General features: G+C 51.3%; 4 protein-coding genes across 4 annotated transcripts; 1 reads left to right on the top strand and 3 right to left on the bottom strand.

Moving 5' to 3' along the window:
* Positions 1-274: 274 nt before the first annotated feature.
* On the bottom strand, positions 275-1,808 carry N7481_004531 (casein kinase 1 family protein; the record flags this gene model as incomplete). Its single annotated transcript, XM_057263750.1, has 4 exons — positions 275-368; positions 502-1,519; positions 1,579-1,651; positions 1,797-1,808. The coding sequence occupies 4 exons, from the start codon at positions 1,806-1,808 to the stop codon at positions 275-277; spliced, it is 1,197 nt and encodes a 398-aa protein (XP_057125411.1).
* A 2,085-nt stretch (positions 1,809-3,893) lies between these two features.
* Positions 3,894-8,466, bottom strand: N7481_004532 (putative cell polarity protein (Tea1); the record flags this gene model as incomplete). The annotated part of the gene is made up of 4 exons (XM_057263751.1): positions 3,894-7,422; positions 7,475-7,685; positions 7,742-8,138; positions 8,212-8,466. The coding sequence occupies 4 exons, from the start codon at positions 8,464-8,466 to the stop codon at positions 3,894-3,896; spliced, it is 4,392 nt and encodes a 1,463-aa protein (XP_057125412.1).
* A 2,224-nt stretch (positions 8,467-10,690) lies between these two features.
* Positions 10,691-15,293, top strand: N7481_004533 (ubiquitin-binding TORC1 subunit KOG1; the record flags this gene model as incomplete). The annotated part of the gene is made up of 6 exons (XM_057263752.1): positions 10,691-11,155; positions 11,217-13,931; positions 14,006-14,256; positions 14,314-14,647; positions 14,709-15,046; positions 15,104-15,293. The coding sequence occupies 6 exons, from the start codon at positions 10,691-10,693 to the stop codon at positions 15,291-15,293; spliced, it is 4,293 nt and encodes a 1,430-aa protein (XP_057125413.1).
* A 960-nt stretch (positions 15,294-16,253) lies between these two features.
* Positions 16,254-18,698, bottom strand: N7481_004534 (uncharacterized protein; the record flags this gene model as incomplete). The annotated part of the gene is made up of 1 exon (XM_057263753.1): positions 16,254-18,698. The coding sequence occupies one exon, from the start codon at positions 18,696-18,698 to the stop codon at positions 16,254-16,256; it is 2,445 nt and encodes an 814-aa protein (XP_057125414.1).
* Positions 18,699-19,266: the final 568 nt, after the last annotated feature.

Raw genomic sequence — 19,266 nt, forward strand, 5'->3', positions numbered from 1 at the left:
TCGACCAAGAGTAAATGGCAATATCCGCGAGTTGGAGAGGTGAGCAAGCGAACTAACAATGGCAGATCGAAACGGTTGAAGTCGAAAATTGATCGAAATAGAGTTGAAGGGCTGTGGGAGATTTGCAGAATGAATGGAGATCCAAGGAGAGAAAAGAAATCCGAGAAGGCGAGTGCAATGTTGCGTCCACGGCGAATGACAATGGAATCCCGGGTTTCTTAGGTTGAAAGTGAGGATACAGGAGACTTGGGTCCCACTGCAACGCTTCACACAATTAGTACCACTGAGCCCCTGTACCATCGTCCCGCTTCGAACGGCTACCAGAAGGTCCATAACCTAGAGCAGCACCTTTCGAGGCAGAACGCAGCCTAACGCCGAAGACTATGCGATTAGTCAGATTCAGAACTGTAGGGTCCTCCACGCCAGCGTCACAAGAAAACAGCCAAACGCAAAGTTTAAAAAAAGGGGTTCCCTACACGGAACCAGGTTTCAAGTACTCACATCCTATCACTCCCTCCCACGGCACGGTTGGTGTCCGGTGTATTGTCGAGGGTGCCGCGGTCAATAACCTTACGGCGCTGGCCCGAGATGGCACCAGGCTTAGCAGCGCCTCCGGGGCCCATGGCGGCAGTAGCAGCAGCCTGACGGCGCTGCTGCTCGTCATCCTTATCCTTCTTGGTGGCATCGACGATCATAGCGGCGTTCTTCTGGTACTTGTAGACGGTCCAGTCGAAGACGTAATCGTACTGGAAGGACTCACGGACGAAGAGATCACGGAAGATCTTGCGGAGATAGGAGTAGTCGGGCTTGTCGTCGAAGCGAAGCGAGCGGGTGTAGTTAAGGTAAATAGCAAACTCATTAGGGAATCCACGGCAGAGAACTTCGGTAGGGGTGGTCATCTTCTTTTCCATGATACGGTCATACTTCTGCTTCTTGGTAGCAGCCTTCAGACCTTGCCAGGGAAGAGATCCACGGCAGAAGTAGAGCATGACATAGCCCAGAGACTCCATGTCGTCACGGCGAGACTGCTCAACACCAAGGTGAGTGTTGATACTGGCATAACGAGCAGTACCGGTAAGGTTCTTGTTCTCACGATAGGGGATGTGAAAGTGAGTCTTGGGGTCGCGGTACTTCTTGGCGAGACCAAAATCGATAACATTGACCTGGTTGCCGCGCTTGCCGATACCCATAAGGAAGTTGTCTGGCTTGATATCACGGTGAATGAAAGACTTGGCGTGGATGTACTCGATACGGGAGATGAGTTGATCGGCGAGGAGAAGAACGGTCTTGAGTGAGAACTTTCGGTTGCAGAAGTTGAACAGGTCCTCAAGACTGGGGCCCAGGAGATCGATCACCATCGCATTGTAGTCGCATTCGGTACCGAACCAACGGACAAAAGGAATACCGACACCACCGGCCAGAGACTTGTACACACGGGCCTCATATTCCAGCTGGGGGTGCTTGGCCTTGACACTTTCAAGCTTGATAGCGATCTCCTCACCGGAGATGATGTTTGTTCCTAGATTCTTGTTAGTTCCCATCGACCCATGTAGATCGAACCCCAGAAATGAATCGTACCGAGATAGATATCACCGAAACTACCACTGCCAATCTTGCGGCCGATGCGGTACTTGTTACCAACACGCAGATCCTGTGTATGATGTCAGTATATTCCGGTCGTTCTAGCCAGCTCGTAGTCCGGGGTTGCCAGGCGTATGATTCCCATATTTGCATCGAAGCGTCGTAGGGTGGTGAAGATAAGGAACAAGGAGGGTCTGATCGGAGGTGGTACTGACCATAGTCGTCATGTTGATTGATTAGGGCGGCACAGCGACTAGCCGTGCTGAAACTGCTGGGTGTCGTGTTAGCGGGGGGGTTGAAGAAGGGTGAGTTGGTGAAGAGAACGTATGGACTGGAGAGAAGGGGTTGGGAAGCAGTGAATGGACGATGGGACAATGATGAGGCGACAGTGAATGCCCAAGACAGGTTGGAGAGGGGGTGTGACAAGTTGAACCTCAGGCCAACGAGCAGAGAGGCTGGGCTGGGCGGTTGCAGAGTGTTGGCCACCACACTTGGCTATGCAGGCAACTGGGGGAGAGGAGCGTGTGTTTCAGATGGCGGAGACAGGAGAATCATGCCACCGGAGGAGGAGGGGAAGGGGAGGGGGTTGATGTAGAGGGCCGAGATATTACACGACGAAAGGAACTCGCTCACCTGAAGGGCAAAGGCGGGTCAAACAGAAATGGTCCAATGCCGACCGGTACAGTATTTGTACAGAACCCAGGGGAGGTGAGTGGCAGATGAATCGAATGTGTCGGGAGGAGCAAGAAGCAGAAGAAGAGAAGGAGAAGGCAGAAGAGAAGAGAAGACTAGAATCAAGGGCAAAGCCTTGATGGGGAAAGGTTCAAGTTGGGAAGGAAGGGAAAGGAGGAGGGGGGTAAAAGGCAAATAATGGTAATATGCAGCGGTAGTCGGTGAAGAGAAGGCCCAGTCCTAAAATTTCAGGTTACTACTAGTAGTATTAGCGAAGGGGGCGGACGATGTATCGTACCGTATTTGATACTGTACACTGCAGGGCGCGCGAGCGGTGTGTCCTAGTATCTTCGGGCTTTGGGCTGCCTGGGCTGCCTGGGCTGCTTAGGCCGCCTCCTTACGGTACTATAGTATTGTACCACTCGTATTGGGCTGCAACAGTTCGTGAAAAGAGGCTTCGTATTATGCATTGGGACTATATATAGATCTCAATATGGCTATAGATACGAAACAGCATAAACAATATATGTACTCTACTTGTATATGAAATATTCCAATTCATGAACCCTACTCTGTACTAGTAGTAATAATTGATTTCATGACTTGCTGCCCCTGCTAGGAAAGCTCCTTCATGTTACTACTAGTACTAGTATCGATCACAGGTTTCGGGCATTCTGGGCGCGGCCATTACCGGAGTCCGCCTCAGCTGACCCCAGACTCTCAGTGCATGCCGCAAAAATAACAAAAGCCTCGCGTTAAAACCTAACAGACGTCTTCTTAGTGTACCCTCCTCGACCTCGGGGAATTATCCCGGCCAAGTCCCTCAAATTACTTATTTACCCGGAGTACAAGGAAGGGTACGGTCCGATATCAACCTCAAGCGGGATTTTCCTAGCCCGGAAATACGGAAATGTCTCATATATTACTAGTACCCCTGGTAATACCCCCAGGCCGAACTGGATGTCCATCATGCAGTGCTATGTTTGCCCAGTTCTACCTCTGGCTGCCTCACATTTCCCCCTCAAATACCGCTTACGCACAGAAAGCCTCGGTGCCAGACACATATGGCAAACAAAGAGACAAGCAAATCAGTGGCTCAATCACCTCGCATGGCGTTGGACCCAACAGTGCCCGAACATGTGGGCACCCTTTTACGATGGAGCATATGGAAAGAAGTGGTGCTTCATTGATCAACGATGATGATTTCGCACTATAAGAAGAACAACAACGATAACAACAACGACAACGACAGCGAAGACTTCGTGTAGAGAGATGCTAGTGGTACAGCCAGAGTCCAATGAACATCGGGAAACCGGGGTATAAGAAAAGGAAACAAGGGATGCAGAGAGGGATCGATCACACAAACCAAAGACAACAAAAGAAGGGAATCCCGTCCCTCGGTGTCCATGAAAGAGATAGAGAAGAAGAATAATGAAAGAGGAAAAAACGAACGATGGTGGAGGGGATCAATCATCATACAAAACGACCATGCTGCGCAAAATCCAGATAAAAAACAAATAAAGGGAATGTAAACAGGAAATACATGTGCAAAGGGCTCAGAAATTGCAGATTGACATATCTCAGGGCACATGGTCGTAGAAATTTGGTAATCGAAGCACGGGAGTAAAAACTCATGTCATTCAGATCACATTGGAGGGACCATTGCTGACATTCAGCGGCTTGGTCTGACTCACGCGCTCTTCCTCTTCCAGTCGTCGTCTCCAATCCGCTAGACTGTCGCTCATTAGAGCAGGTCCCTCGCTGTTCTCCTTGGTCGGAGTCCGCTCCAGGTCCAGCTGGCTACTCAGGCGATAGTTGCGGTTGGTGCTCTCCCAGTGGGTGCGAAGGGCCTCTAGCTCGTTGGCGAGAGAATCCAAGGCCATAGAGCCACGGTTATCGGGGAAGGAGGTGGACTCCTGGGAGACGTTACTATCGGCTCGTGGCCGACCGCTGACGGTGTTGCTAGATGCGTTGCTATGACTGCGTGAGATCCCGTTAGGACCCTGTCCATGCTGTGATTGACGGCGATAGTGGCCCACCGAAGTCTCAACTTGCTCCAACAACATGTTCACTTTCTTTTCAGCATCTGAGGCGCGGGTTTCGAGCTGGGTGTTTTCTTGCTTCAGCTGATCCAGTTCGGCGCGACTGCGCTCCGCAGTAGACATAATCTCTTCCTTCATGCGCTTATGCTCATTCTGTGCACTCGCCTTCTCGGTCTCAGCAGCCACAAGCTGCGCCTTCAGCTCGGATATTTGCTCCTCCAGGTTTCCAAGAGAAGAAGAAGTATTGTGCTCAAGGTCTGCGATGGACTTCTGCAGGCGGGAGCGTTCGACCTCCCATTCAGCAGAGATCTTTGACTGGTTGCTAGTATCCTCCACGTTCTTCTGAGTAGCTTCCAATTCAGACTGCATCTTGGCATTCTGTGTCTTATACCGACTCAATTCGTCCTTCATGCGTTTGAGCATCTTCTCGGTGCCCTTCACATAGTGCACAGCGGACTGGTAATCATTCTCAAGCTGCTCTAGCTTCTCTCGGAATGCCTTGTCCGCTTCCTGCTCTCGAGACTCGAAGCCGGATTTCATATCGTCGTGAGCCTTCATGCTATGAGATAGCTGTTGCTCAAGCTCTCGTAACCTGCTCTGCTCTGGAGTTCCAAAGCGGGATCCAGGGGACTCGAGACGGGGAGACCGACGGCTATCAGGATTGATGCCACGCTCGCCAAGCAGATCCTTCAGAGCCGCATGTTGAACGTTCAGGGCACCAGCTTCCCGTTGTTGAGATTCCAGCTGGGTCTTCAAGTCCCTACTTTCTGCAGTTGCTGCTTGGCTCTCCTTCATAGCACTTTGAAGCTGTCGGCGAAGTTGCAAGCCTTCTCGACTAGCCTGTTCTTGATAAGCCTCGAGTCCGGCAATCCGCTCCTCAGCGCGACGTAATTTGTCAGCAGCGGAATCGGCAGCAGCCTGATTAGCCTTCGCAAGGGTCGAAGACCGTTCAATCTGAGCCTCAAGGGCGGCAACCCTCTGGTCAGCTCGGGATCGGATGGAAGCTTCCAGATCTGTCGAGGAAGCACGCTCGAGGCCGGATACAAAGGCCATCTTGTGGGTTTCTGCTTCCTTAGCGTGACTCTCAGCTAACTCCTCGGCATCACGAAGACGGCAATTGACATTTTCAAGCTCGGTGGTTCGCTCCTCGTACTCAGATCGAAGTTGCAGAAGTTTCTTCTCCAAGCCCTCGCGGCGTTCTCTTTCCTCGCCTAACTGCTTCTCAACAATTGCTGCTTTGGCGGCAGATGCGGCGACTGCTTCTCGAAGGCCACCAAAATTACTTCCAAAGTCCTTCAAACGGCCCGAGTGGTCCTCAACCTGGGTCAAAAGCTCCTCCTTATCCAGGGTGATCTGTCGCAGGGAAGCTTCCGCTTCAGAACGGAGCAAAGACTCTTCCCGAGCAGTGGCTTCGGCACGGTGGAGCTCAGCACGAAGATTCTCCGCCTCCAGGGCATTGTTTGACATTTCGAGCTCTGCCAGGCGCTTCCGAGTGGCCTCGTTGGTATCTTCTGCCAGCTCTTTCGCTTGCCTCTCTTGCGATAGATCTGTTGTCAAAATATCCAATTTGGCCTTGAGCTCAGACTGGGATGCTAGAGCCAGTGCAAGGCGACGACCCATGTCGGTAGGTCGCTCATCTTCTCCCTCGCGAGGAGCTTCAGGCTGGGGCGTTCCACGTTGACTGCCGCCATGAGCAGCAAGTCTGGCGCGGGAATAAGCTGCCTCGTTTACAGCCACGTCACGCTGATGCTCAACTTCGGCAATGCGTTTGGAAGCGATGGCTGCTTGGCGGTCCACCGTTGTCTGCATTTTGCTCAACTCTGCCCGCATTGCCAGGAAAGCCTCGACCAAAGGACGGTCCTCGTCATTTAGCGAATCTCTGGCACGATCATCGAGGGCGGGACTACTTGAAGCATTGGGTACATATCCACCCTTTCTCGCCAGTGCTAGCTCAGAAGCGTACCAAGCATTTCGAGCCTTGGCGGCCTCGAGTTCTTTTATCAAGGCCTCTTGGTGAGGGGTTAGTCGTGGCGATCGAGGTTCATCAGCAAGGCTTCGAGAGTTGCGATAGCTTCGAGATTCAATTGAGCCGTCAATGCTAGCTTGACGTCCAAGAACCGACTCTTCTGCACTATCCATCGAGCCACGTTGACGATGCGAACGCAGTGACCGTTGGCGCGCCGGGGCGATTAGAGGGGCCGCTTCGCCTGCCTCCATAGCCTTGGCATTGATCTTTTGTTGTTGCTGAGTTGGGGTGCGTTGACCGGACGAGGCGGAGCTATCCTGGTTATCCTTTGCGACGGGCGATTCGGCACCTCTATCAGCATTCGCAACTCGAATATCGACAGTTGGCGTGTGGCCGCGTTCATTCTTGGTGGGCGTCTTGCTCCGAGGTCCAGACTGGGGCCCGTTGGGACGAGGCCCTGGAGATGGGGCTTGTCCGGGGGGTGGTGGACCAGAGGGCGCTTGTGCAATGGAAGCTCGAGGAAGTCGAGATCCTGGTCCAAGGTTGGGATTGGAGCCGAAGTCACCAGGTCTACCATTTGCAGACTGCACTAGACTTTCGCGTGAGGGAGTCGGCCCACGACGGGCCCCTTGATCGGGTGTCGCATTGTGAGCCTCGCGAGATGTCCGACCCGATGGAGTGCCTTGTTTCTCTATGCTGGCTTTTCTGACACCGGATACTGCACCACGATCGGCTGATTGAGAGTCGTTGGGGTATCTTATCTTTGAGGTATCGAGAATATACGCCATGCTGAGCTCCGCGGCATCTCTTGGAGCCGAGCTAGGCTCACCAGCCATCACAATGATCTGTTTACCAAAGGCAGTCATGCTATGACCGGACCGTGGGGACGGAGCGGGTCCCATGTTCTGGAAAGAGTACCAGCGGCGCGTAGAAATCCGGAACGCGGACAAATCTCCAAGATCAACTCCCTCATCAGTACGACCACCAAATACATACATCACATCATTGACCAAGGCTGATGCATGGCCCTCTCGAGGAGTCGGGATGAAACCGACGCAGTCCATTTCAGTCCAGACACCAGCTCGGGGATCAAAAGTCCAGACATCGTTGAACCACTTCACGCCGTTTGTTCCACCAAATAAGTATAATTTCTCGTTATAGCTGACGAGTGAGTGATTGGTTCGAGCGGGAGGTATTTGGCCTTCTGGAGGACCCCCCCTCATGGCTGTTGGCAACAAGGACTTCCCACTTGTTTGCCGGGTTTTGGAGCTGATTCAAGTCGAATGCGATCAAATCGTTGAAGAAGAAACCCTCAACCTGTCCACCAAAGACGTAAAGCTTGGAGCCAAGAATGTTCAATGTGTGCCCGTAGCGACCGGAAGGACGGGTGCCGGGAGGGATGGCCCGAGACCATTGGCGTGAAGCTGAGAACCAAGGTCAGCATTATCTGAAAGAGAGCAGGAAGGGCTTCACAACATACATGTATTTAGAAGATATAGAGTATCGTCCAGGGCGTCGGTTTCGTTGATCTTGGTATCACCGCCAAAGACGATGAACGCATTTCCGACAAGTAAGCTGGCATGACCAACTCGGGGGCCGGGTCCTTCTGACACTGTCGCAACCTGAAAGCAAGACAAGCTGCCACCGCTGCTTTCGATCATCCATAGGTCACCCTTGACGGTCGAGCCATCGATCAAGCCTCCCATCATGTAGATATCGCCCTCTTTCGAAGCGACTGAATTGATGGCGGCGCCATAGCGGGGGAAGGGGTTCGTTTGGGGTGTGGAGAAATTGAGACGACGTTGCGACCATGGGTATAGGGACGAGTTCGGACTGTGCGGAGGCACACCATTGGGGCCCTGCGGCGGTCGTTGGACCTGAAGCACAACCAGGGTCAGGGATTATGAATCCTTCGGGATGTACCGCCATAAATTTCACAGGGAGACTTACCTGAGATTCCGACTCGGCACGTTGTCGCAACCTCACGGGATCCGGGCTAGTCGGACTGGTGGCGGAGTTGAGAGAGTTGTTGTAACTGCTGCTGGGAGTCGGGGTCTGCGCAAAAGCATTTCCTTCGACCTTGGGTCCGTTGGACAGGGGCGGCGTCGCGGATGAAGGAGATCCCTCGGAGGTGTGAACATTTCTCGTCGCCGGAGGGAGCGCAGTGCCCTGTTGGGCTTTTTTCGATTTAAACAAAAAGGCCATCGTTAATGGGTCGTAATGGGTCGTTCACGGCGCAAGTGGGAGAAATCCGGGCCCACGGGGTCGGAGTAGGGATGCGCCGGATTGCAATTTCTTCCCCCCAGCACAAATGTCGGTCTGATAAACCCCGGGGAAAATCAGAGCAGAGGGGGAGAAGGTGGTTGGTTTAGGTTGGAGTTTGAGGTTGGGAGGGGAGGAGAGAGTTGTGGAAAGGGAGGTGTGTTTTCAAGATGTGGAGTCGGAACCAGGAACCACAGGAACGAGAGTATCCATCCACCAATCCACCAAAGAGTTCGTCCGAGCAGAACAAAAAAAAGAGGTGGGTGTGGCCAAGGGGGTGGAGGGGTGATCTGAACACAACTGTTCTCACCCAATTGGGAGCATCTACGCTAACAGTAAAGCCTCTTGGGGAGAGGGAAGAGGTTAAAGGGGTAACGAGGGAACAGATTCAGAAGGAGATGAAGAGGAGGAAGAAGAAGAAGAAGAAGATGGTGGTCGATTTGCCGGGTTCTACTCTCATACACTAAAACTAAACACTGGAAGACCCGCGGCGAGTCCCCCGTCCAGTCCGTGTGGATGGGGCTGCATACTCAGGGGCAGACACTCTCCCCCAACTCTCCCAACTCCAACGGTCGTTGTTATGTACCCTCATTCCGTTCCAACCTTTCTTTTTTGACCTACGTAGGCGATATATCGTCTTTGGGAATTCTACTTGAGATCTTGATTGTCTATAACCAGGCAGGACCTCTCTCTTTCTCTCCCCATCTCTCTCCCTCTTCCGCCCATCCTCCTCTCATTGTTCGATGTGGTTTCCCAATCACACCTTCAAAGGAATGCCGTCATATGGAATGACAACGCTACCTACCAAAGTTTACCAGCACATATTTCATAATTTTTTTTTTGGTCTTTAGTTTTCCCCCCCTCCCCCTCTCCCACTCTGTATTCTGTACGAGTAGAGCTCAATTCTGCAAGGTCCAGCTGTCAATGCCTGTTGTGCTAAAATTAAGCCCGCGGGGCTGCTTTCTCAAGCGTGAAGCCCAAGATGCCCAATGGCGGCGCTGCACGCACCACACACCACGCCCACACGGCGATCCGCACCCCACAACGTGCAAAGAACATATTGACTTGATCGAAGTTCCAGGCACACCGTAGCTGCAGCAGCGGGGGTGTGGTCCCAGGGGCGTCCGTAGGCGCAATTTGCGGTGTCCACTCCCAGGGGAAGCTTCCAGTGCAAAAATAAAAGGGGGGATGGGGATGGGGGGCGTGCAATCCGGTTCTCTTACCTATCAGAGGAATTCCAGACGGGTGAAGATCGCTGGCGGTCACAAGCCCTGAGCGTTCTTCTCGGTTAGACTTGTGTGTGTGTGTGTGCCGTTAAAATCAGACTAAATGCGCCGAGGAAAGGGATACGATATGGCTTCCGCCTTTTGGACCCTGATCTGATGATGACATATTCCGTACTCCGTGGTGTTTGACCATTCAGGATCAGACTCAACCTCTCAGAAACCCGCTCCCCTGGGAAATTTGTTATGTCTCTTGTCCTGCATGAAGGCTCCTTACAAGCTGATCATCTAGTGAGACCATCGATGTACTGTGATCATCTTGATATCCAAATGCAAAATGTCTAAGACAATGTGTTCATTGGAGATGGCTGCAATGTTGTTTTCTGTTGTCTTGGCAGATACCATGAACAAAGTTGGATTTTTGGGCTGGGCGCTTCTTCGGTTCATTATTTGGCCTGCATGCTCGGGACATCTGGTTTGCCCACGCGATCGCGTCAAGTAAGGATACTTCTGTGATTCCTGGAGCTGGAGTTGACCAGTAGTCGGCACAGCAGTGCACTCGTAGAGAGTATGCAATTGGAATACTGTAAATGATAAAAGTGGAGAGTGTACTCTCGTAGAGCTTCGCGGCCCGGCAAGTGGGTTATTAATAATCCGGGAGGCTGCTGCGTCCAGAACCGGAGAGACGGAGAGATGGAGACCGCAACGGTTTGCTTGACCCCGGAAGCTCTGACTTGAGCTTCGATATTCGCGTGGATCCCTCTGGTGATTCCCATTCTCTCGCTCTTATTGCGACCCCGAGGAGACTGCGAACTCTCTTGGGTTGAGTTAACACACATCGAGGTGTTGTCTTGGGCCGGCTCTCACTCTTCGACTGCCCGACAACTCATCCCCCCGCGACCAACCACCCGCCTCTCACGTCACACGATGACCGATTCTACAACATGAGGGATCCCACCGCAGAAATGGAAGAGAATACTCACCTAGCAACGGCGAATGGGTTAAGTGAACCCCGCCGCCCCAATAAATCAGTTCGAGTCGCGTTTGGCCCTGGGCTAGATTCAACTATCCCCGCTCGCGAGAGATCTCCAGCTCCACTGAGCAGCCACCATCGTTCCTTTACCACTGTCGAGCAGAAACAACCCTCCTTGACGCCACCTGCTCGCCCCACGAGCTCCGCCGGTGAGAATGCGGCACTGACGGTAGATCCGCCGCCGCCCCCGCCGCGTCGGCCCCTCCCGCGGAGGGCGGAGACCAGCCGCCCAGCCATGCTGAAACGAGCACGAAGCGACTATGGACCGAGTCGTGCTCTCCTCGATAAATCACCTGATGATGAAGAGGATTTCGCCATGCGACATGGATGGCAGGAAGAGTATACATCCAGCGAATACCTCAAGATCTTACACTCGGTAAGAATGTTCCGATCAGTGGAATGCGGCGTTGATACGGAACTAACATCCATGCTCTCAGAATTTCTACATGTATTTCACGGAAAAGCGCCACGAGACAAACGGTATCCCCAGAGATCCCGTGGGAAGCTGGCCTAGTCAAGACTGGCGCATGAAAGATCGATTGAAGACTGTGTCGGCAGCCCTTGCGATCTGCTTGAATATTGGCGTCGACCCTCCCGATGTCGTCAAGACAAACCCAACATCAAAACTCGAATGCTGGGTGGATCCCACCTCAACTACTGGTGGTGGGCAAAACAAGATCATGGAACAGATCGGCAAGAAGCTTCAAGAGCAGTATGAAACTCTCAGCCTCCGGACGAGATACAAGCAATATCTAGATCCTTCCGTGGATGAAACCAAGAAGTTTTGCATTTCGTTGCGTCGGAATGCTAAGGATGAACGGGTCCTTCTCCATTACAACGGTCATGGAGTCCCCTTGCCAACTCAATCTGGCGAAATATGGGTCTTCAACAAGAACTATACTCAATACATCCCGGTGCCTCTTTACGATCTGCAGTCCTGGCTCGCAGGCCCAAGTCTATTTGTCTTCGATGTGTCCCATGCTGGCAATATCGTCTCAAATTTTCATACATTTGTGGAGAAGCATGAGAAGGAGAATGCCGAAGCGAAGAAACGAGATCCCAACGCGATCGTTCAGAACTATGGTGACTGCATTCTTCTTGCGGCTTGCCAGAAGAACGAGTCGCTTCCTACCAACCCAGATCTTCCCGCAGATCTTTTCTCTTGCTGTCTCACAACCCCGATCGAGATTGCTTTACGCTTCTTCATCCTACAAAATCCACTCCGAACAGATATCTCAATCGATGATTTCCATGTCCCCGGTCGTCTCCAGGATCGTCGCAGTCCGCTCGGAGAACTCAACTGGATCTTTACTGCTATAACCGATACCATCGCATGGAACACCCTTCCTCGTGCCCTCTTCAAGAAGCTTTTTCGGCAGGACCTTATGGTTGCAGCTCTCTTCCGCAATTTCTTGCTCAGCGAACGTATTATGCGCACGTATAAGTGCCATCCAATCTCGACGCCAGAACTTCCAGAGACTCACCATCACCCCTTATGGAAGAGTTGGGATCTTGCCGTTGAAATGGTGCTCTCGCAGTTGCCTGCTTTAATCGATCAGGAAGAAGGCCGCCGGCAGTATGAATACCAGCATTCCACATTCTTTGCTGAACAGCTCACTGCGTTCGAAGTCTATCTCTCCTCTGGTCCCACCGAAAGGAGTCCGCCAGATCAACTACCCATCGTACTGCAGGTACTTCTCAGTCAAGCCCACCGATTGCGAGCATTGATCTTACTCAGCAAATTTCTGGATCTGGGACCATGGGCTGTCCATCTCGCCCTTAGTATCGGGATCTTCCCCTATGTCGTCAAGCTGCTGCAGTCGGCTGCACAGGAGCTCAAGCCAGTCATGGTCTTCATTTGGGCAAGAATTATGGCTGTTGATCACACCGTTCAAAACGACCTTTTGAAAGACAACGGCATCCACTACTTCATCTCCATCCTTAATCCATCTTCTCCTATTCCTGTCGGCAACGCCAGCGAGCATCGCGCAATGTGTGCATTCATAGTCTCAATCTTCTGCAAAAACTACCCCCAGGGCCAAAATGTTTGCTTGTCTGGCGAATTATTTGACTCCTGTCTAAGGCACCTTGGGGATGTCGAGAACCCGCTCTTGCGACAATGGTCATGCTTATGTCTCAGCATGCTCTGGTGCGACTTCCCTGAAGCGAAATGGATGGGTATCCGTTCTGCAGCCCCATCGAAGCTCTGTGAATTGAACTTTGACCCGGTTCCCGAGGTTCGAGCGGCAATGCTTCACGCGGTCACAACTTTCCTTGGTATTCCTGACTTAACAGATCAAGTTGCGCAAATTGAAGAGTCGCTAGCCCTATCCGTTCTACCTATGTCAACGGACGGCAGCGTACTTGTGCGAAAGGAGCTTCTTGTTTTCTTCTCGACCTTCGTCAAACGTCACCAAAACAAGTTTCTGGTGGCTGCATATGATGAATTGCAGGATGAGAAAAAGTCTCTGGTGCATCGGCTTCAAATAGAGAATGGTCGGTCAGAGACACAAAAGAGTGATCAGGTCTCTGAGTCGAAACAGCACCAGCTCTCTCGCAACACCACCTTTGGAGCTCTGTGGAAACAAGTCTTGATCTTTTCTGTTGACCCTCATCCCGATATTTCTCGGGATGCTGGTGCCATCGTCGACTTCATCCACTTGGCTCTTCTAGAGTCGCCGATGGCGATGGTTGCTGACAAAATCAGAATTGAGATCCTTGACCTCACATATCGCCTTTCGCAAAAACTTCAAATTTATGAGCGACCTGAAGCAAAGAAGACTGCGTCTCCTTCAACTCCACCATCTTCCACTGCGGCATCTGCCAAACAAGAAGGCTATCTGTCACTTGGCTTCCGGCGGACCGCCAGCGTTGCTGCTTCCCTTAAAAATCTTGCATTTGGCTCAGGATCAGGGGAGCAAGGCTCCGACAGCTCACCTCCATCTTCACCCTCTAAGAGCCGCATGCCCATCACCCCTCGCGGCCGCGCGCCCCCTGAATGGACTCGCCCTCCGGAAGTCAACGACCATGTCGCCCCAGCCACCGCATATCACCATGCTCCTGTTCCGAGATCTCGGGGATTTGAAGCCAAGAACCCAGAAGTAGCGCCGATGATCCCACTGAAAAGCAGGTTTTTGGACTGGTCTACAGAGGTAATTTTAATCTTTCTTATCAAGCCACCAAACGTCCTGTAGACGTCTATGAACATTTGCTCACCTATTTGAAGTACTTCCGCGAACCCCAGATGAAACCCAACGAACCCGACGAGCCTGGTAGCTCCGATTACAATGAGCGTCTCTGGAGACGTGGCCGCAACGAAAAGATCATTGCGGAAACACAACCTTTGAAGAGCAAGGCCGGCACGAGCCGATGGGATAACTCAACTGCACTCCTTACTAATAGTAGCCAGCCTCTGAAGATGTGCTTCCATCAATTTGAGGATCACCTTGCTGTTGCAGATGATCGTGACACCATCGCGTGGGTTTTTCTAGATATTTTTTAGGGTTTATGCTTCTGTACTGATATTTTCAACAGAATCTGGGATTGGCAGAGTCACAGGCGACTGAACCAGTTCTCTAACGGCAACCCAGTTGGATCAAAGATCAATGAAGTTCGATACATCAACGAAGATGACCAAGCATTACTGTTGACTGGTTCCTCCGACGGTGTACTGAAGCTTTACCGCAACTACGAGTTTTCTGGGCGTATCGAAGTTGTTACCGCATTCCGCGCCTTACCAGAGCTGCTTCCTAGCAATCGAAATGCCGGACTTGTGCTGGACTGGCAGCAAGGTCAGGGCAAGGCTCTCGTTGCCGGCGATGTCAAAGTCATCAGAGTGTGGAATGCTGCAACTGAAGTCTGCACAAACGTAAGTCCAGTTTCTCGAGCACCCCATTATGTGATATGTGACTGACCCATTTCGCAAATAGGATATCCCTGCACGTTCCGGGTCCTGCATCACGTCTTTAACATCCGACCAAGTTGCTGGTAATATCTTTGTTGCTGGATTCGGTGACGGGGCTGTCCGAGTCTTTGACCAGCGACTAAAGCCGACCACCTCTATGGTCAAGGTCTGGCGTGAGCACAAACAATGGATTACAAATGTGCATATGCAACGTGGTGGCTTGCGTGAACTCATTTCTGGCAGCCGCAATGGCGAGATTCGACTTTGGGATCTTCGCATGGACAATGCACTTTCAACTATCTACGCAACTAAGGACACACTTCGAACATTGAGTGTCCATGAGCATGCTCCTGTGTTTAGCATGTATGTTCTTCATAGTTTGTTATCTTACAAAGTTTTGTTACTAACTCATATTTCCAGGGGCACAAACCGCCACGAGGTCAAAACCTACAATGTCGACGGCACCTATCTCTCCTCTTTCGAGCCCTACTCGAGCTTCCTTCACCACAACCGCTCTTCTCCCATCGCCAGCACGGCTTTCCACCCCCACCGTACAATGCTCGCATGCGCCGCATTGAATGACCATCACATCAACCTTGTCTCCTGCTAGATCAACTAAACCCATTATGACGCAGACTTTTTTCTTCTTCTTCCTTCCTGTATGATTCTTTCTGTGCCATTCTATTTGTAATATGGCTCGCAATACACTAGCCCGCAAGTTATACGGCGTCCTGGCGAACGGATTTGGCAACCATTTCTCTCTCTTGCTCTCATACCTTCTTCTGCGATCCTTTTTTGCTCATCGTGCTGTCCGTGCGTTACCTTCCTTCAAATCTTTGGTGATTTTTTCTCTTTTTCTTCACTTCTTTCACGAGACAACGCATTCTTCTCGTAATGCATGATCCTCGCTTTTCTTTAGTATTTCAATTCCCCGCGTTGGTATCAAGGTTTTCTGTGATGGGACTGAGGATGAGGAGACTGGGCTGTGATTTCTTCCGCGTCTGTGGCACGGATCGATCTTCAGTGTCTACCCCTTTTTATGGCACCTTTCACCTTGCTGATTATTAGCAATAATACTATGTTCATATGTACTTTTTGCCTCCTTCCTCTAAATATTTCATGGAGCAACATCTATGTCTTTCAAGTTCGAGAGCACAAGCTAGACCCTGGTATTGTGGAAGGGCTTTAGGTGTCACGTGTAATCAATCATAGAAACCACCTGCTAAAAGGAATTTACCGGGATGCGTATGGCAAACAATTTCAAATTTCAAACACTAGACACTTGTTTTCATCTTGAATAGATATTACTGTACGTAGTGCAAAGGCAGACAGAATGGTTTATCCAAACATATTCACGTTCAAATTGGAATTCCCACTGAGTATCCGCCCTGCATCAACAATCTTTCTCGCAAATTATGATTCCCAGCTGCATATCGCCAAGCATTTTCCATGATCAAATCATCGGACGAGAAGACATTGCAGTACAGACACAAAACCAGTAGGTGTACTAGTTTCGTCCGCTTCAGGTGCATCGTTATTGTCAGTTAGCACTGAAAATATGCCATCATCATCATCGTCTGTTGCTGCTTCGAGGGAGAGGGCTAGGAGACCCGTCAGGAACTTGCGTTCCATAACGAGCGAGGGCAATATCACGGGCAGCAGCGTAGAGCGGGTGTGGAGGACGCTCCTCGAGAATTGAGTCAGCAATGATAGTCGAGTCAGCGACGATATCCATGCAATCTCTACTCCCAAAAGAACGGGGGCTTATGACGCAACTTGCGAAGGAGGGTCGTGGGGTTTGATCTGGCTCCCATGCCTCGATCATGATACGTGGAGGCTCGGCTCTGCTTGGACCCTCGACAAAATCATAATAGGATGCCGGGTTCTCAACAGAATTCATCGATTGCTGAGTGCTTTCGTTATTATGCATGTCTGAGTAGGCAGAGTAATGGGACTGAACAGAGATGTCCGAGCGAAGTAAGGACCTTGGGGCAGGGTAGTCGTCAGAATCCCAGTAGGAGCTTGGGCTGTTTATACCCCGTTGTATCTGTGCAGAATTCCCGGGTGCTGCCGAGAAAGACTGTAGGTGATGGTCTAGATGATGAGAGGGATGAAAGGGGGTAGCCATGTCCATACGAGGTATTCTGGCTCTTAGCGAATCTCCATAGGGAGGTGGGCAATTGGCTATTGGTGGTCCCATGTATGGCACATGGCAAGCGTTGTTTCGAAAATCCTGATGAACTTGGTGATTATCGCGAACCTCTGCAATTTTCCAGTCAGGAATACCTTGAAGATCCACAAAATTGGCCTGGTGGTGTGGGATACGACCCTCTACGTAACGATGTCCAGTCGGAGGGAAAACTGAGGGTTTTTGAAAATTGGAGTATCCATCAGCATAACTCCACAGTCTCTTGCAAGCGATTTCGAAGACCGATACCAGCTGCTGGGTTTGGGGGTCAGCAGCTAGGATGTGGGTAGGCGACATTCGAGAATTCGATGGTGTATCCCAGAACCTGTGGCTTGGGTCCCACAGGATATGATTGTATTCTTTCTCAATGTCGAAGGCCAGAGAAGGGCTTGCAGGATTAAGTGGTCCAGAGCCATAGAGATTTGTCCCAGGGGCCATGCGCCAAAATTCAACATCCCTGTGTAAAGGCGTGTTCTTATGAGCATGTCGACACATTTGACTCCATTCCTCGACACGATCTGCGGTGAAATGATCCATGATCTCAGCTTCAGACTCCATAACTATGAGGTTTTGCAACCTACGTTCATCCGAGCATTCGATACCAGGTGGAGCGCGAACTGCAGCTGAGGCGGCATGGGTGTGAGCGTAGCCAGTATTCGAGATTTCAGAAGCCGCAGAAGCCTGATCAGGAGCAGGATGAAGGCCCGCAGGCCGCAGGCTAAGCCCTGTCTCGGGTCGTGCTGGGCCTGCAAACAAAATGCCATCATCAACCAATGCAGGTGGCTCGATCGGTCCCTCTCTACTACCAGAGCTAGGGTCGGATGCTGAGGGGTTGGTGGCCGCAGCTGCCTGTACCGTGGTCGTCTCATTTATCGGAATTGCTTTCACTCGAGATATGGCGCCAACCTGTTTGGGCTTGATAGGACGAGAACCGGTATCCATTGCGGGGGTATCTTGGGAAGGAAGTGGGATATTCGAACCCTCGCTCAAAGATGTAGCCACTGTTTTACCCTGGCCTGGTACCTCCATTACCTTCGTGGCATGCTTTTCCTTGAGAGGCGCCGCGCTAGCCTGAGACTTCGGGAGCGCTGGAAAATCTTCCATAGTCAGTCGCACTGCTTGGACTGGCTCCACGAGGCTGGGTATCTGAGAACTGGGGTGTTCGGATCTCAGAGGGTTCTGCTTTTCCATCACGGGGTCTTTTTGTGTCGATGATGGTTGAAAGGGGGCCACGGTAGGCACCAAAGGTCGAGATTGTGGAAAAGAACGAGGGGCCGGAGCGAATGGACGCAATAACTGGAGAAAATTCGCCTCAGAGATTCGAGAGTTATGATCTTCAGCTCTCATGTTCGGATATGCCTCATACGAAGGCATAACGGGCATCTCCGCTGGGTATTGGAACTGATTTTGTTGATAGACTGGACTCGGTTGGAAATAGTAGCCAGAAGAAGAGTTGAACCCGGGAGTAAATGTCGTTCCTTGATAATACCCCGGAGCATTGGGTGCAGGTGGATAGGGAACAGGTGTAGAGGCTGAGTATTGCGGCGAAGGTTGGTAAGAGTGATAGCACGGATATGGATAACCATTACCTCGGCCGTCATAAGGGGGTCGACCTGGGACGGGATAAGGATTCTGTGGCTGGTAAGGATAAGCCGAGTACGGATTGGGGTAGTAGTAGCCCGAGGCATTCTGTGGACCAGGATACCTCGGGGGATGTTGAAGAACAGGGTTATCGACATAACCATGAACAGCACTTGGGTCACCCTGATGGTCCATTCGATACCGTGCCGCGCGATCTTTGCGTCTCAACGAGGTTGATGAAGACATGATTGAACCTGAATAGACGTGGGCGATGACAAGCAAAGAAGAGAGTAAAGAAGAATGAAGAGGAGTGAAGTAGTAAGCAATGGACAGACGGAAGGAAGGTGTAGCCTGGAGGTACTCTCAGGTACTCCCGAACATCAGGCGCCATTGCCAATTTGGGAAGTTGGGGGCAATATCCGCCTCCATAAACAGTGTCACTACCTTCATACTTAGCTTTAATAAGACAATTTGAGTTGTTCTTGTTCCAAAGTTGAATTCATCTATGGAGTGCTCCTTGAGCTACGTACTGATGATACCAGTAGAAGACAAAGAATCTCAGTTAGTTATGAGGGAGACGGTTAATCATGCAGTGCAAGGGTATCCATCCACTCAAGGCTTCAATTCAACGAAGAAATATTACAAACGAATGACCTTGTGGCATATCCCAGCCGCCTCAACAACGCTCGCGGGTGATCTGCAACCGCAAAGCACGCCGAGATGTTCCCGCTAAACGCCCTGCAAATCAAATCATAAGGGAATCAAACAATCGCTAATACAGCATGCGTGAGAGTGGTGAGAGCAAGTACCACGG

Source organism: Penicillium waksmanii (assembly GCF_028829765.1).
Source record: "Penicillium waksmanii strain IBT 27052 chromosome Unknown utg000004l:1.0-5674109.0:1.0-5678898.0, whole genome shotgun sequence".
Taxonomy (NCBI): domain Eukaryota; kingdom Fungi; phylum Ascomycota; class Eurotiomycetes; order Eurotiales; family Aspergillaceae; genus Penicillium; species Penicillium waksmanii.